General features: G+C 39.2%; 1 protein-coding gene across 1 annotated transcript; it reads left to right on the top strand.

Moving 5' to 3' along the window:
• The first annotated feature begins 1,355 nt into the window (after positions 1–1,355).
• Positions 1,356–13,989, top strand: NTS (neurotensin). Its single transcript, XM_035128038.3, has 4 exons — positions 1,356–1,728; positions 6,357–6,418; positions 12,197–12,421; positions 13,384–13,989. The coding sequence occupies exons 1-4, from the start codon at positions 1,659–1,661 to the stop codon at positions 13,528–13,530; spliced, it is 504 nt and encodes a 167-aa protein (XP_034983929.1). The 5' UTR covers positions 1,356–1,658; the 3' UTR covers positions 13,531–13,989.
• The last annotated feature ends 1,533 nt before the right edge of the window (positions 13,990–15,522 follow it).

Consider the following 15,522-nt stretch of genomic DNA (forward strand, 5'->3'; position numbering starts at 1 on the left):
CCATTGCAGCATGCAATCCAAGCCAAGCAAGTTACGGCAGAAAATGCAAACAAACCTGAGAAATGTTTCACAAGCGTGCCTTACATAGTCAATGATCCACCACACACTGAAGTCGCCACTTGTCATGTTGGTTTGTACAATAAGCTCAATGGAGCAAAGTGTATTTTGGCCACATGGAGGTTACAGTTTTTCTCGTACTTCCACTATGCCCCCTAATGGAAGAAAGGTAGATAGAGGAATAAACTTGACTTACTATGCTAACAACAGCCAAGTGTATGTTCATTTCATTCATCTTCTGGGTCTGCTTAATAATATCCTGTGCAATGTTCGTATTAAATCATTCAACAGTTCTTTATGAAATTAGTTTTTGATTTTTTGTCACCTCCTGAAGTATGAAGTTCGCATATTTTTATGTGCAACTGATTACGTTGAAAGAAACAAAGTCACATACATGTTTGTAAACCATTTTTTTTAAAAAAAAAATCAAATATCAGCAAGGGTGCAGTCCTATGCATACTTGCTTGTGAATAGGACCCCTTCAAGTTACTGTGGTTTCTTCTGGATAGACATGTAAAGTTAACTGGACCACATAGACTGATGTATTCTTGTTCCCCCTCCATCAAATATGTAAAACGGTAACATTTTACATACATCAGTGTATCAGTCTTGGAATCTTTGATGAGATGCATTTAAATATTATTGCGCTTCATTGGGGACTGGGGTCCATTGATTCAGAAGAACCTGCTGGATCAGGCCAATGGCCCATCTAGTCCAACATCCTGTTCACACAGTGCTCAGCCAGTTGCCTGTGGGGATAAACATTTAATAATAATGATGATGATAATAATATTTTATTTTATTTTATTTTATTTAAAAATTGAGGCAGCAATGCTTCCGAATACCAGTTGCTGGAAATCAGCAGAGGGGAAGAGTGCTCTTGTGTTCAGGTTTTGCTTGAAGGATCCCCACAGGCAACGGGCCAGCCACTGTGTGAATAGTTTGCTGGACTAGAAGGGCCATTGGCCTGGTTCAGGAAGCTCTTCTCATGTTGTTAGGTTCAATGGTCCAATTCCCAATGTGGCACATTATTTATTTATTATTATTATTATTTGGAATAATGATGCTGGTACATCATACCTACCGGATAACTGTGTCACTACCTATATCGTCTAAATTGCATGGGACATATGCATCACAGTTCGACTTTCTTGTTATTGTTGTTCCTCTTATCGCCCGATGCCTCCCGGTGTCCCTCTCCCTCTCTCTGCGTCAAGAAGCGCGGAGCGCAATTAACGACGCGCGTCAGTTTCACTCCGGAGAAGGGGAGGGAGGCGAGGAAGGAGGAGCGGGCGAGTGGGTGGGTGGGTGTTTCATTAAAAGACAGTGGCTGTTGTGCGTTTATGACATCAGCCCCCTCGCTTATATACTTAGGGAATGGCCCAGAACTCCCTTTATGGTCCAGACCAACAGAAATCAGCTCAAGGCAGTAGGAAAGCCGAAGACCTCTCGACTCTCTCTCTCCCTCCCTCTCTCTCTCTCTCTTTCTCTTTTCTGTGCGTTTCCCTCCCTCTCTCCGCGTGTGTGTCTCCCTCTCTCGCTCTCGCTCACACAGCTTGTCCCTTCTTTGTACGGACTTTACTTTCTAGAGGGAAAGAAGCATGGCAAAACTGAGGATGCAGCTAGTGTGCGCGATGCTCCTGGCGCTCGCCTCCTGGAGCCTCTGCTCAGGTAAGTCCCGTTACTGCAGCCTCTCTCCGCAGGGCTAACGGCAAGGGGCGCCTCTTCTCGGGCTTGCCTCTCTCTCTGGCGAGGAGGAGGACGCAGGGCGGTTTTATGCTAAGCTGGGAGAGCCGCATGCAGGGGAGACTGCGTTGCGAAATGCCTAGTCAATCCCGAAATACTTGGCCGGTTTCAAAGATTGGGCGCCCAACAGGGCGGATGCTATCTATGGTGGAGCAGCTCTCAGGAGGTGTCTAAACTCGGAGATTTATTGTAGTGTGCGTGTGCGCGCAAGAGTAGCACACAACTTTCAAGGAAGTGTGCGCCTGTGGTTGCCAACGCGCGCTCGCTTCTCCCCTCTGCATCTGCTAAAAAAAAAAACCGGACCAAATGTACCAAAACAGTTCACTATAAGCTATCTTGATACAGCTGGCCCCATCGAGGAAGATTCGTTGTAGGACTCTGAAATCTGATGAACCACACCTGAAACCGACTGAAAAATTCCTATGGCTTAATCCAGACTTGGATAGGCTTGCCGTGTGCTCAGTCCTACACATGGAGAAAGGTGATTCTAGATCAAAACTGAAAGAAGACCCTTTAATGTGAAACAAACAATAGATCCATTTTGAAGACAGGCAACTCGGCTCTGGTCCTCAGGTCTACTGTACGTTTGCTGGCTAGTTTTAGGGCAAGTCACCTTTTTACCTGTAATTCAGTTTTGTTTTGTTTTCGTAAAATACAATGAGGAAAGTAATCTATCTCATAGGCTGCTGTGAGAACGAGGGTGCTTTCAGATGGACACTTAATATTGTTAATGGATTGTTCAAATATAAAAGGGTTATTGTCAACAGGTGGTGCACATATATGTGCACACGAACACACACACACACACACACACACTGCTATTTTTCTTGAAAAATAGGTTCACTATGAACACCTCCCTCGTCTCTTAGAATGGCAATGGCACCCACCTGTGACGTGCCAAAACTGAGTTCCCTGCATTTACCCCAGAAAAAAGCAAATCCTGATTAAGTGAGGTGGAGGTGGAATTGGGCTGGCATTTTGATGCCTTGACATCTTATGGATGCTGTGAAAAGCATGCATACCCAGGGCACACCCATCCATAATCAACTCCTATCTGAAAGCACCCTGAATGGGATAAGAATGTATGGTTACTTGATTTGGCTGCAAGGTAAAAGAGAAGGTTCTTTCTGAAGCTTTGAGCAAGATCTACCGAAGGGGCAAACTGCATCTTTCCAGTCTGTCCATAGCTGAAACTCATCAATAACATGGTTGATTTCACATGAATTTAAAGGATCAGAAAGAAGTTTTTTCTCAATGAAAATGTGGGTTTAAGTAAATGTAGCAGCAGATCACCATAAAGAAAGAAAGAAAACAGGGATATTGAATGCAAATATACTGCTTTAAATCAACTCTACTCACCTCCCAAAAAATATCTTTTGGTAACCTGTACTTTGGAATATCATTTCCCCTAAAGAAAAAAGCTGCAGTGTGCAAAATACAAAATAATCTGATATTCCTATGATACACAGAGAGACATAAACTAGGGTAAACCAAGTTCAAATCAAATGTCCATGTGTTTCATGACTATTCATGAAATATTTCATGGAGTAAAGTTGTATTTCATATTCAGCTGCTTCATGTAGAGTTCAAAACTCTATGATGCATGGTTCAAGACTAGAGCAAAAGTATTCCCAAACTCATTAAAAATGCTTATGCTTTAAACCTTTGTATCTTTATGTGGATGTAGTGAAGTAGCAACCCAGAATCCAGTGCAGTTACAATGAAGGAATTCTTTTTTTAAATCAGTGAGGTTTAAAGTTAAACAACACTTCAATTTCTGTGTCATGCTGAACCCAATGAATCTTACTTTAAAAACAGTGTACTGTTTAGGGGAGCATCTAACAGCTCTCTCCCTTTTTAAATCAGTTTTTATCTCCCTTTTTATCAGTATATTGCATTTTCCTATCAGAAGAAATGTCAAAAGTACATAAACCATTGTTTAAGGGCTCTACAGATATTGGGTACTATAATAGCCCAGTTGATAACATGGATACTTTGATATGAAGTGTTCTCATCCCGGTGTCAGAAACAGAGCTTTCTCAACTTTTTATTTTTTTAAATCTGTTACTAATTGTGCTGTTAAGTGTTAGGAAAGTCATTGTAAGAAAAGTGGTATTTAGATCTACTTAAAACAGCAGGAGCTGTATTCTTCAATGGCACAGCACTTCTCTTTTGCAAATGTTCTTTTGCAATCCTCTGTTATTATAAAGCCAAGAGAACACTTATGCAAATATTCCATTTTTCAATTTGAGAACATTGCTGTTCCTTGTACTTGATCATCCCAAACACAATCTAGTGATAAGTACTTTAAAATCCCACTGGATTCCAATGGGAAGTGCAAGCACTTGCCAAAAAGCTTTCATTAAAACCAATGCAGTGCCTTAAGTTTGACTAGGATCATACGAGTGATATCCATAGAACGGTCCATAGAACACTGAATGATTGCCATTGAACTCACTGAGCTTTTAATCTGAATATTTAGATTTACATATTTATAGTTAGAACCAGACAAAAAATGAAGTAGAACACAGCAGGGTAGCAAATACTACTACCATCCATATCTTTAACTCTGAGGACATGATATGTAAAGCATGACATGAGGTTGAAGGTGACTCTAAAATTCAAAATCTCCTTGTGAGTTCATGGAATTGAAACAGGATGCCTTTCATACAGATTATAGTAGCAGTTTTCAAGTGTAACTATCATTTTCAGTTGCCATTAGCATCATTTTTCTGATGTGCACATCCCTGGGTTGTTTTCACTTATTCTGGAGATATATATGCATAGTATTATTTTTGCCTAGATAGATATTTTCCCAGATCTATGAATTGTTTTTCCTTACAGGAAGATGTACACCAATATGGTTTTTTTGAATTCACTCACATGCTTATATACCCACATGTGAGAGCCAGCGTGGTGAAGTGGTTAAGAGCAGTGGACTCGTAATCTGGGGAACCGGGTTCGTGTCCCCACTCCTCCACATGCAGCTGCTGGGTGACCTTGGGCTAGTCACACTTCTCTGAAGTCTCTCAACCTCACTCACCTCACAGAGTGTTTGTTGTGGGGGAGGAAGGGAAAGGAGATTGTTAGCCGCTTTGAGACTCCTTAGGGTAGTGATAAAGTGGGATATCAAATCCAAACTCCTCCTCCTCCTCCTCACTCTACCCCAATGTTCTTTGCTTTTATACACCAAGTTGTCTGGATTCCTTCATTACAATATAACTGCCTACTTTGGGCAGCATTCTTTCAGCAATATCGTTTCTCATACAATTTGTATTGCAATCTAGCTCCATTAGAGATGATGAAAAAAAATGTTGATTTTAAGCAGATGTGGCTTGCACCTATAAGTTGGCATCTATCTACTGCTTATAATTTATACCATAGACCTATTAATAACACTATTCCAAAGATACTGTATTCATTGTGTGAATTTGATACTGTAAAAGATATGGTCTACAGATTATTCTGTTTAAAAGTTTACTAGGCTAAATCACTATGAATATTATTGGGCGATTCCAACCAAGTCAGTAGTTTTAGTAAGTCCATTTCATTGTTGTTTTCAGCTACTGGTGCCCTTGGAAGAGACCCTGTAGCAACATAATACCCCTTAAGTATCTTCATACATGTTTGTATATATTGTCCCCCAATCCTAGTTATGACTTAAAACAGTTAATGATTAAATTTTATCGCTATCAATGGCACAGTGATCTTGATCTTATTCATATTGATTTAGAGGGAAGTCCCAGTGCTTTCAATGAAACTCAATCTCAATAATTGTGCATAGGGTTGCAGCCTTAGCCACAGCAAACCATAGCTGCATTGGGGCCAAATGAACTTAGTTGCTCTTCTCCTTCTTCTCTTGGAATGCAATAAATTTTCCCCTGCAATTCACTGTTGAAATAAATTGCTTCTTATTCATGGATCAGTCCTCCAGACTTATCCTTCCCTTGGGGGAAAGGGGGGGGGGAAGAACTTCAAGACTTGCTAGCATGCTAATATAGGGGTCACCTATGTTAGCAGAAAACTCTAAACCCCATTGGAACCATAAATCTCTTACTGTTTTAGTCATGTGGATCCATACATACAAACTCACTGAATATGGAATGTTTACTGTGAAAACTGTCCTTTCTGCCAAAAAGAAGTTCAACGCTATTTGACCTCTTGGATTTAAATATTTTCAGGATGTGCCTCTGGGTAAACGTAGTAGGAACTTAAAATAATTAAGTCATTAAACCTACCCCTCATCCCAAAGAACCAATGGGTTCTGAGCCCTAAAATGGTGATGGAGCCCTAAAATGTTGCAGTGGACCAATTATAAGCTGCTTTCATGATTGAGCTGCACTTTTCCAGAGAGAGAGAGAGAGAGAGAGAGAGAGAGACTGCATAAATCAGGGAATGTGTATTAAAGAACAAACCACTTGCCAAGCATTTATTTTAGCCAGTGCTTAACCCTAAAATCCCTTTAAAGGATATTCCTAAATCCTATGTGTTGAAACCCAAATGCTAGTGATTTATAATGAAATAGCAAACATATGTTTCTGATTAACTCACAGATTCAGAAGAGGAAATGAAAGCCTTAGAAGCTGATTTATTGACCAATATGTATACATCAAAGGTAATGTTTCCCCCTTTTTGCCACAGAATGCATGAATTCTCAAACATATTTGTTTTAGCACACCATCGTAAAACCACAGTTTTACAATATTCTATACAAGGTATTGTGCAAAAATTCTCTTCAATTTCAAAGACAGCAGAAAGCCAAAATCTACGGGTGAAGGGATAGTGAAAAATTTGTGTTTTCTCAGCTGAACTGTTGATACATTTACTGAACAGCCAGCATGGAAATATGGCCTGAAGTACATTTATTTGAGGAAGATATATTCCTGGTCAGAATATACCTGATGAAAGTTAAGGTAACATAAAATCAAATAATGATGTAACATTTTAAAAGATGTGCAATTACCATATCAAGCCAGTGAAAATCCATCCCTAGAACTGCTAGTTTTATCATGTAGCAACATATTTTTTTAGCGAACCTCCAATTGATGGAAAAATTACTTCCATGGCATGAAATCAGTGAATGATGGCTCCTTCATTTTGAGGATATTGTATCCCTTCATATTTGGTCTCAAATGGATGGCCTCAGGATCCCACAGGTGACATATCAAAATGTGGAACATATGGTTTGACAGGCAGGTAGCCAAAGAAAGGGTACCCAAGTTATATCTCCTTAATGTAAGTGAATAGCTAATGCTTCACCATCAAAAGATTTATTGCACAGGTTAAAAGCAGGATCCTTCAGACACAAATGGTCATCCCCCCACTTCGAAAGAAAATTTGATCTAAATTTTAATCTAAATTTTGGCAAGCTATAGTCAATATTACCATTTTCCAAGTCTTTCACCTGCAATCCATATGTTCAGGACCTTTGTCTTTGCTGGAACAGGTGATTGCAGTCTTGTGGCCTTGGTAGAAATAGCATTTCTGCTGCTACTACTAATTGCTCTAAAGGATTTCTATAATATAATGGGGGGGAAATATCTGAATTCTCTCCCCCCTCTCTCTCACATACACACACATAATATGAGCCACAGGGTTGTGTTTTCTTATAATGATGCCTCAACAAAATACTTTTTCTTGGTTAAACTGGTGATACCTTGGGGGGGGGGAATTAGACTAATCCTTACTGGAAGACATGGTCGAAGCCATCAAAAGGCATCAAAAGAGTGTACAGACCATTTTTGCCTGTACACTCTCACCTATGGCTAGAAAAGGCTTCACATTGAAGTGAAGCATGGACTTTGTTAACCAGGAGATGGGAGCCTCCAAATGTTCCTAGACTAGAACTCCCATTATGTCTTATTATTGGCAATGCTGGTTGTGGTTGAAATTAGTTGGAGGCCACAGGCTCCCCAGCTCAGTTATAAGTGGTTGCTGAAGCATTAGCAGCTGCCCTAAATTGCCAAGAAAAAGTATAAAACATAAAGAAAACATGAACATTTATATATGGGGAAGGGGGTGGGGGAGACGACCAAAGAACCTATCTGACACAAAAACAAGCAAATTAGTTTCAACCAAAAGAGAGGCAAATGCAAACTGAAGTTGTGTGGACCCATAAAGACAAACAGATTTATCATGGCATAAACTTCCTAGTCATTAAGTTTAGTCTTCAAGGTGACTCATGACTTTTTTGTGTATTTGCTACAGCAGACTAACTCAGCTAAGCCCCTTTTGGATTTATAACAAAGGGAATTGCTGGCACTTTTTAATTTAGATATTTGAAAGTGGAATGGCAAAGACATAATTACTTCTGATGTACATGCTTTTTTCTTCCTTGGGCCACCACCGCCTACTGTCACCTCAAACAGGCCAAACTCTCCAAAGCCTGTTTAACATAAATGATGGTGGTCTGGACTCTGGCAACTATGGATCTAACAATCTACCAACAGCTATCTGAAATAGCAACCATCTAATAATCTCCCCCCACCCTCTTTTACTCTGATAAAATACGTGGATAGCACATCGGTAAAGCATACCAGAGGATGGCATTAATGAGGCAAACCTTTTCTTCTGGTTTGTGTGATATCCTTTGGCATGAATTATCATGGCGAGGTTCACAACCCATCCAATGGCCTTAAAGTGAACAGTATAAAGGGATGAAGAGAAATAAACATGAAAGAAAACTGAGTGCTACAAACCTCAGGACTGAGCAACAAAGTATCTAACTGCCATGCTGTCTCAATTTTGAACATTTTTTTAAAAAATATTTTCAAAAATGTTACATTTGTTTCTGCCAGGGTGCTTGCACTTCCATGAATGCTTTCTTTCTCTTTCTTTCTTTTCTTTCTTTCTTTCTTTCTTTCTTTCTTTCTTTCTTTCTTTCTTTCTTTCTTTCTTTTTAGATTAGTGTTCTCTTGTGAGGAAATGATTCCCTGGACACTGCACCAGGGTTTTTCCTTTTGTTTTTAAAGCCACATCCCTTGCATGCATAGTTCACATTGCAAATCTTCTGCATTTTAGCAAATTGCTCCATGACTCTTGAAAACTTCACGCCCTGATTCTCTTAGGGCTTCTCCAGATGATGTATTTATTGAGCATTCATCCCAGTTTGCTTGTGCAAAGCATAAGCAGAGGTTAAATTATGGTCTCCCATTCAGAGCATTCATCCTGATTTGCCCGTGGGGGTGTTCATATGTCTTTTCATTAATCATTAATTCATCGCACACGGTCCAGTGCAATTCATTTTCACTCTCCTTCTCCTAACTTCAAAAAGTGGTTTGTTTTTTTAAAAAAGGTTTTGTTGAGCAACAGAGCCCATTTAATCCACTTCAGTTGATCAAGCCTAAATCTCTAGTATGCCCATGAATCCCTCCCACAAAATAGTTACATTCTGCAGGAGCCATTACTTTTCATTCATTCTTTTTCATGGGGAGCCTGCTTGTCCCGCTGGATGTTGTTGGGCTCCAACTCCCATCAGCCATAGAAAGAAGGTCCAAGGATCAAGGGCAATAGGAGTTCTAGGCCAGTAATCTGGAGGGCAGTAAACTCATAAGAATAGCCTGCTGGATCAAGCCAATGATCCTGGATCCTGTTCTCACAGTGGCCAACCAGATGCCTGTGGGAAACCAGTGAGCAAAATATGGCCATAAAAGCATGCTCCTGCCCCATGGTTTCCATTGATAGTCCACAAATTTGTCTCGTTCTCTTTTAATGCCGTCAAAGTTGGTGGCCATTGCTGCCTTCTAGGGGAGTGAGTTCAATAGTTTGACTAGATGCTGCAGGAAGAAGACGTAGTTGCTTTTATTTCTCCTGAATCTTCTAACATTCAACTTCGTTGGATTTCCACAAATTCTGGTGTTATGGAAGAGGGACAAAAGCTTTTCTCTCTCTAGTCACTTTCTCCATACCAAGCATAATTTTATAAACTTCATTCATGTTGCCTCTTGCTTGCTTTTTCTCTGAACTAAAAAGTCACAAATGCTGCAGTCTTTCTTGACAGAGGATCCACTCAGTCCCATTTGGTTACCATTGTGGTTACCCATCCTCGCTTTGGATCATCAAAGTGAGTAGCTGTTGCCTTAAAAGTGTTTACCTGAGCATTCAGGGTTGTATCCAGCTAAGTAGGGTAAGCCCACTGAAAGTAGTGAATCCATTATCACCATATCCAATAATTTCAATCTTTCCTTTCTGCATGGAACTAGCACTGGATACAAACCCCCTGCAAAACAGAGATGTATATAAGTACCTTAATCATTGTTCATGCTCAATTAAAAAAAAATAACCATTCAGATGAAATCCTAAACAATCTTTCAGAAGACTGGGTTTTGCCACCTTTTGGTTTTGCTTCCTGGACCCATCTGTTATTGTATCCCGGTAATTAAGTTGTCAAACAATCCTGCAAGGCTTGGACAGGTTCAGTTCCAAAGCAACCTTGCTTCAAAATGTCTTTCTTAATTAATTAAAATTGCCACTTCATGGGTAAAAAAAATATTCAGGAAGGTATTGACTGCAACTTCAGAACAGAACTTTGATAAATTTAATATTGATGGAATGTGGATTTAGTCACATAATGTATTTCAGTTTTCCATGAAACTGTGGGTATTGTTATGACAAAAATAATAGATTAAATAAACGCAAGCTTTTCATGATAGTATATAGAAAACACACTCATTCATGTCTACTACTACTCATGTCCTTTGTCCAAAAATGAAGGGACGAATGAAGGTGTGGGGAACCTGTGCAGAAGTTGTTGGATTCCAACTCCCATCAGTCCTGGCCACCATGGCTCAAGGTTAGGGATAATGGGAGCTTAGCAGCACCCAGAGGGCCACATATACACCACCCCTAATTTATATGTACAAAGAAAAGAAATCCTGAATGTTAGAATTAAGCTTTCTACTTTGAAACATCTCTTAAGGCTCTCTTGAATTGTCACTTATCCAACAGCACAGATGTAACAAGGTTTATTTTAACTGGCAAAATAGCAGAAGTCTGGGGAAATGTTTTGCATTTGAATCGAACAATTCAGTGTCTGTACATCCATGGTGGAAAATTGCTTGATAGAATGAAAGTGCTCTAGAGGGAGAATAGTATCTTTTTTCAAACTAATTAACAAAATGATTTACAAAGTGTTAATTAGCTGACAAAAAAACCTTCCCAGTGTAGTAAGTGTTTTGATGTTAACACACTTTCCTCATGTGCATCCTTAAATGCAAAGAACATTGTTTAGGTAAGCAGTGAAGGTGAGACTGACTAAAACAGATTGAATGGTGATCAGTAATCAAAATAAAATAAATTCCTTGCAGTAGCACCTTAGAGACCAACTACGTTTGTTGTTGGTATGAGCATGCACACGAAAGCTCATACCAATAACAAACTTAGTTGGTCTCTAAGGTGCTACTGGAAGGATTTTTTTTTAATTTTGTTTCGACTACGTCAGACCAACATGGCTACCTACCTGTAAGCAATCAAAATGTCATGCTAGAAGAGGGAGAGGTGGCCCCTCCGTAATTGGATGGCAAGTGATGGAACTTAGAAGTTCTCCAGATAAAATGCATCCAGTATTAAAACAGCCAAAGTTTACTTGAGTTATGTAAGGGATTAATCTCTATTTACAAAACACAAAGACTTGTAAATAATGTCCAAACCAACCTTAGAGCTATTAGGATCCATTTAACATTTTTAAGAAGCATCAGCAGAAATGTAGATTTTCAAGATATGATGAAAAGTTAAGGACATTGGATTGCAACCATTTCGTTTCTAGTCAAATTACACCAATGAAAATCTATAGGCTTACATTAGTCATATCCATTCATTTCAATAGGTCGACTCTGAGAATGACAGGCATTGAATACAACCATACAGATCATTCAAAGACTGAGCAATGACAGTTGGGAGTGGAGAGCCTTAGGAGGTAGATATTTGATTAACTGCCCATGACTGGATTGGGAAGATGAACTTTTTTTAATCACACGGAATGCGTGCTATCACTAGCGTGCTATTATTTTGGCCCTGATGGTGAGCTTAACAAGCTGCCAGGATCTAGAGCTTTGTGAGTATCACTGTGACTCTCAGAATCAAGGGAAATGAAATTCTGATATGCTGATGCTGAGAAGCATCTCTAACCTTGTGTCAGCTTGCAGCTTGAATGACAGCAACTGAATCTGTGCTATATAGGCAGGGTGGATGGCAGAACAGAATAGCAGACAAAACCTCATGCTCACAGCTAAGCCTTCAGCCTTCTGTGACATATGAAACACTTCTTAGCATACAGGAACAACAGTTATATGGGAGCCCGAGAGCACATTCAAAAACCTCATTCTGTTATTCAAGTGGCACTGTCTACTGATAACAGGCAAGAACATCTGACATGCTGTGCCTTTTGATCTTTCAGATAAACAAGGCAAAGCCTCCTCAGTGGAAAATGACCCTTCTAAATATCTGTGACCTCCTAAGCAACATAAACAACCAGGAAGAGGATGTGGGTGATGTTGAAGAAGAAGACCTCCTGTCAAGAAGACAGTTTCCCTCTACTCTCGATGGCTCCACTTTGGAAGCTTTGTTGACATTGTACCAGCTTCAGAAAGTCTGCCACAGCAGAAACTTTCAGCACTGGGAGGTAAGTCAAATCATGGTGGGAACCCAAGTTTTGCTTTACTTTGGTCATATTACTATGAAAAGCCATTTTTATTCATACAGTGCACAGATGAAATTATTAGTATGTTTTTCCTAGTTAGCAAGGTATTGAATGAAATTGTCCATAGTTTAACAGGCCCTCAGGCTAGAATTTTTATTCCTAGATTAGGGATGTCATAGTTTTATTCCTACCGGTAAATGATGAAGGAAATTATATGGGACCCAATCTCGCCCTAAAACTTCAGAGTCTGACTTCTCAGCCACAGTATGCAAAGTAATACTTTAAAAGACAATACCTTAAAAATGTACAAAGTCCCATCTCCTTGACTACTGCAAATCCCCAACTAGTTCCCATGCATCTAGAATTAGATGGAAAGAGTTCAAAAGGAGAGGGGTGCAGGTAACATCCACTTAATCTTTATTTCTGCATGCAATAAGTTTCTGATCCTTAGGACATGAAGGATATTATTTTATTATTCATATCATTTCTATACAGCTTTCGATTTTAAGGGGGGGGGCATCTCAAAGCGGTTTACAACACATCAAAACATCAAATAAAACAATCCAGAATAAAACATTCAAATATTGGAAGGAAGTCAGATATAAATTATACATTCGAAACAACACAATTAACAGGAAACTAAAATATCTTCTTAAATATTTCAGTTGGAGTTGGGGGAAAACCCCTATTGGGTAATGGGAGTTGTTGGGGAAGGCTAGTGTAATTGTTGACAATTCTATAGTAATTGATTAGCTCATATTACATGGTATTAACTTTAGGCAGCATAGATGATAGGTAGATGACAGAGATAGATTAGATAGATGATAGATAGATAGATAGATAGATAGATAGATAGATATAGATAGATATGATTCAGATGTGCTCCCCTCACCAAAAGTCCACAGGAAAACAATGATTTCATATTATTTTGTTATTACCAACAGTTACTTCAGCAAGATGTTTATGACCCTGAAAATGCAAGCCAAGATAAAGATCTGATGAAGAGGAAAACTCCTTACATTCTGAAACGGCAACTACATGTCAACAAAGCCCGCCGACCATACATACTGAAGAGGAGTTCGTATTACTGACTCAGCAGTTAAAGTAGTGTTTATTTAGTTTCTAAGTAACTGTGCTTTATGGTTACCTTATTTCAACCTTAAATCTTATTTGTGTGGAAAATAGATTATGGAAAGTGACTGTGTCTTTCTTGCCACTGTTGTTTATTGGTTGTTATTTTTTCCTACTTAAAATTCATTGGAATAATATATTTGAAAATAAATCTAGTTTCTAAGCATTATGCATTGTACACCACTGAGAATTTTGAAGAGCTGGCAACATTGTTTACTTTGTGATACACACTCCTTTCAGCAAGTAGAAGAGCATAGTTGTATAAAGCCTTACAAGGATATTTCATAATTCAAGCCATGTTGAATTATCCATAGTTATTACACAAGTAAATTGCAATATAAAACATTTTGACATTCATGATGATGAGTTATGCCATCAGTTACTATAGAATGCTTATTAATAAATTCATAACACCCAAATGCATTTTTATCGTCCATTCTAGCTTAAACTGATTCAGAAAATGAAGGACAAAGCCCATAGAAATTATATGCACCTTAAAACCCAGACAAATCAGGGTGATTGACAGCACATTCCTATGTTCAGAAGTAAATCCCATTCTATCCAGTGGGGCTGGGTGCAAAGGACTGGAGCCTTCATGGCACAATTAAAGCTGCAATCCTTTACTCATTTTCTTGGGGGCAGAGATGGAAATAGCTGTCAATATCAGTTCTATCCATTTCTCTCTCTCTTTTTCCAATCTAAAATTCAGTTCTCCACATTTCTGCAGCAATTTGCATTTTCTCTCTTTAAAAAAAATCCTCATGAAAATTTATCAGCATTTTTGTGCAAATGTCTCCTAGCCCAGAAATGTATGTATGCAGTTCTAAGTAACGTACACAGTGCTGTAAGTAATTTATCTTGGTGTAATGAATTTTGTATGATATTTTCACAAATAGCTTCATCTTTAGGCACACTTTCCCCTAATATATACCTTAGAGAAATATTATTTGGTCAGAGAACTGCATCACGTAATTCAGATACATCCACATTTCAAAGGATAGCTGTGCTTTTGTTCTCATATTGTTTCAGAAAGTGTGGAATTTGATAGATTTGGCTTTAAATGAGAACTGAATTGAATTTTCTTCCCCAGCCCTACTTTGGAGTAAGTGCCATTGAACTCGGTGTGACTTACTTCTGCATTGACAGGCCTTGGAATGTACTGTGAATTTATAAGGAACACTTAACTGTCTTAGGATCACTATCTCCTATGCACTAGAACCCAATGGACAGTTCGGAAAGAAAAATGAAATATTGTCAACTGGTTTGGAGAGCAAAAAGTATGGCAATCATTGGGGCTGGGCTTGATTTCTTAACTGGAAGCTACACTGATGGCTTTGATATGGAAATTGATAGGTTATAATGTGCTTCAGGTGCTCCATTTTACTGAACTCGTATGGCTAGGATATGATAGGTAGCTTTTAAGTTATAGAGATCTCTTCATCAGGCATGAAGTCAATATCTATTGGAAACTTCAGAGCTCTGAAAGAAGAGTAAAATTGGATGTGAAACTTGCTGCAAAGTGGGAAGAGTATAAAGGTAAAGGTACCCCTGACCGTTAGGTCCAGTCGCGGACGACTCTGGGGTTGCAGCGCTCATCTTGCTCTATAGGCCGAGGGAGCCGGCATTTGTCCACAGACAGCTTCCGGGTCATGTGGCCAGCATGATGTGCTTTCAAACTGCTAGGTGGGCAGGAGCTGGGACTGAACAATGGGAGCTCACCCCATCGTGGGGATTCGAACTGCTGACCTTCTGATTGGCAAGCCCCAGGCTCAGTGGTTTAGACTACAGCTCCACCCACGTCCTGGAAAGAGTATAAAGGTTCACTAATGTGGGGAAACTCAAGGTCAAATCCTTACTCATTATTATTATTACTCAGTCTTTAAGATTTGGTATCATCGAACCAGTTGCTATCATTCAGCTAAACATTCCCTCACAGAGAGTATAGAATACAA

The sequence above is a fragment of the Zootoca vivipara genome, chromosome 9 (assembly GCF_965207765.1).
Source record: "Zootoca vivipara chromosome 9, rZooViv2.hap1.1, whole genome shotgun sequence".
In the NCBI taxonomy this organism is placed as follows: domain Eukaryota; kingdom Metazoa; phylum Chordata; class Lepidosauria; order Squamata; family Lacertidae; genus Zootoca; species Zootoca vivipara.

What these genes read in the sequence shown, in the direction of transcription:
- NTS (XM_035128038.3), top strand. Translation starts at nt 1,659, where the DNA reads ATGGCAAAACTGAGGATGCAGCTAGTGTGCGCGATGCTCCTGGCGCTC. An exon ending in CTCCTGGAGCCTCTGCTCAG is followed by an intron (nt 1,729 to 6,356) that starts GTAAGTCCCGTT and finishes ATTAACTCACAG; the next exon opens with ATTCAGAAGAGGAAATGAAA. An exon ending in GAAACTTTCAGCACTGGGAG is followed by an intron (nt 12,422 to 13,383) that starts GTAAGTCAAATC and finishes TATTACCAACAG; the next exon opens with TTACTTCAGCAAGATGTTTA.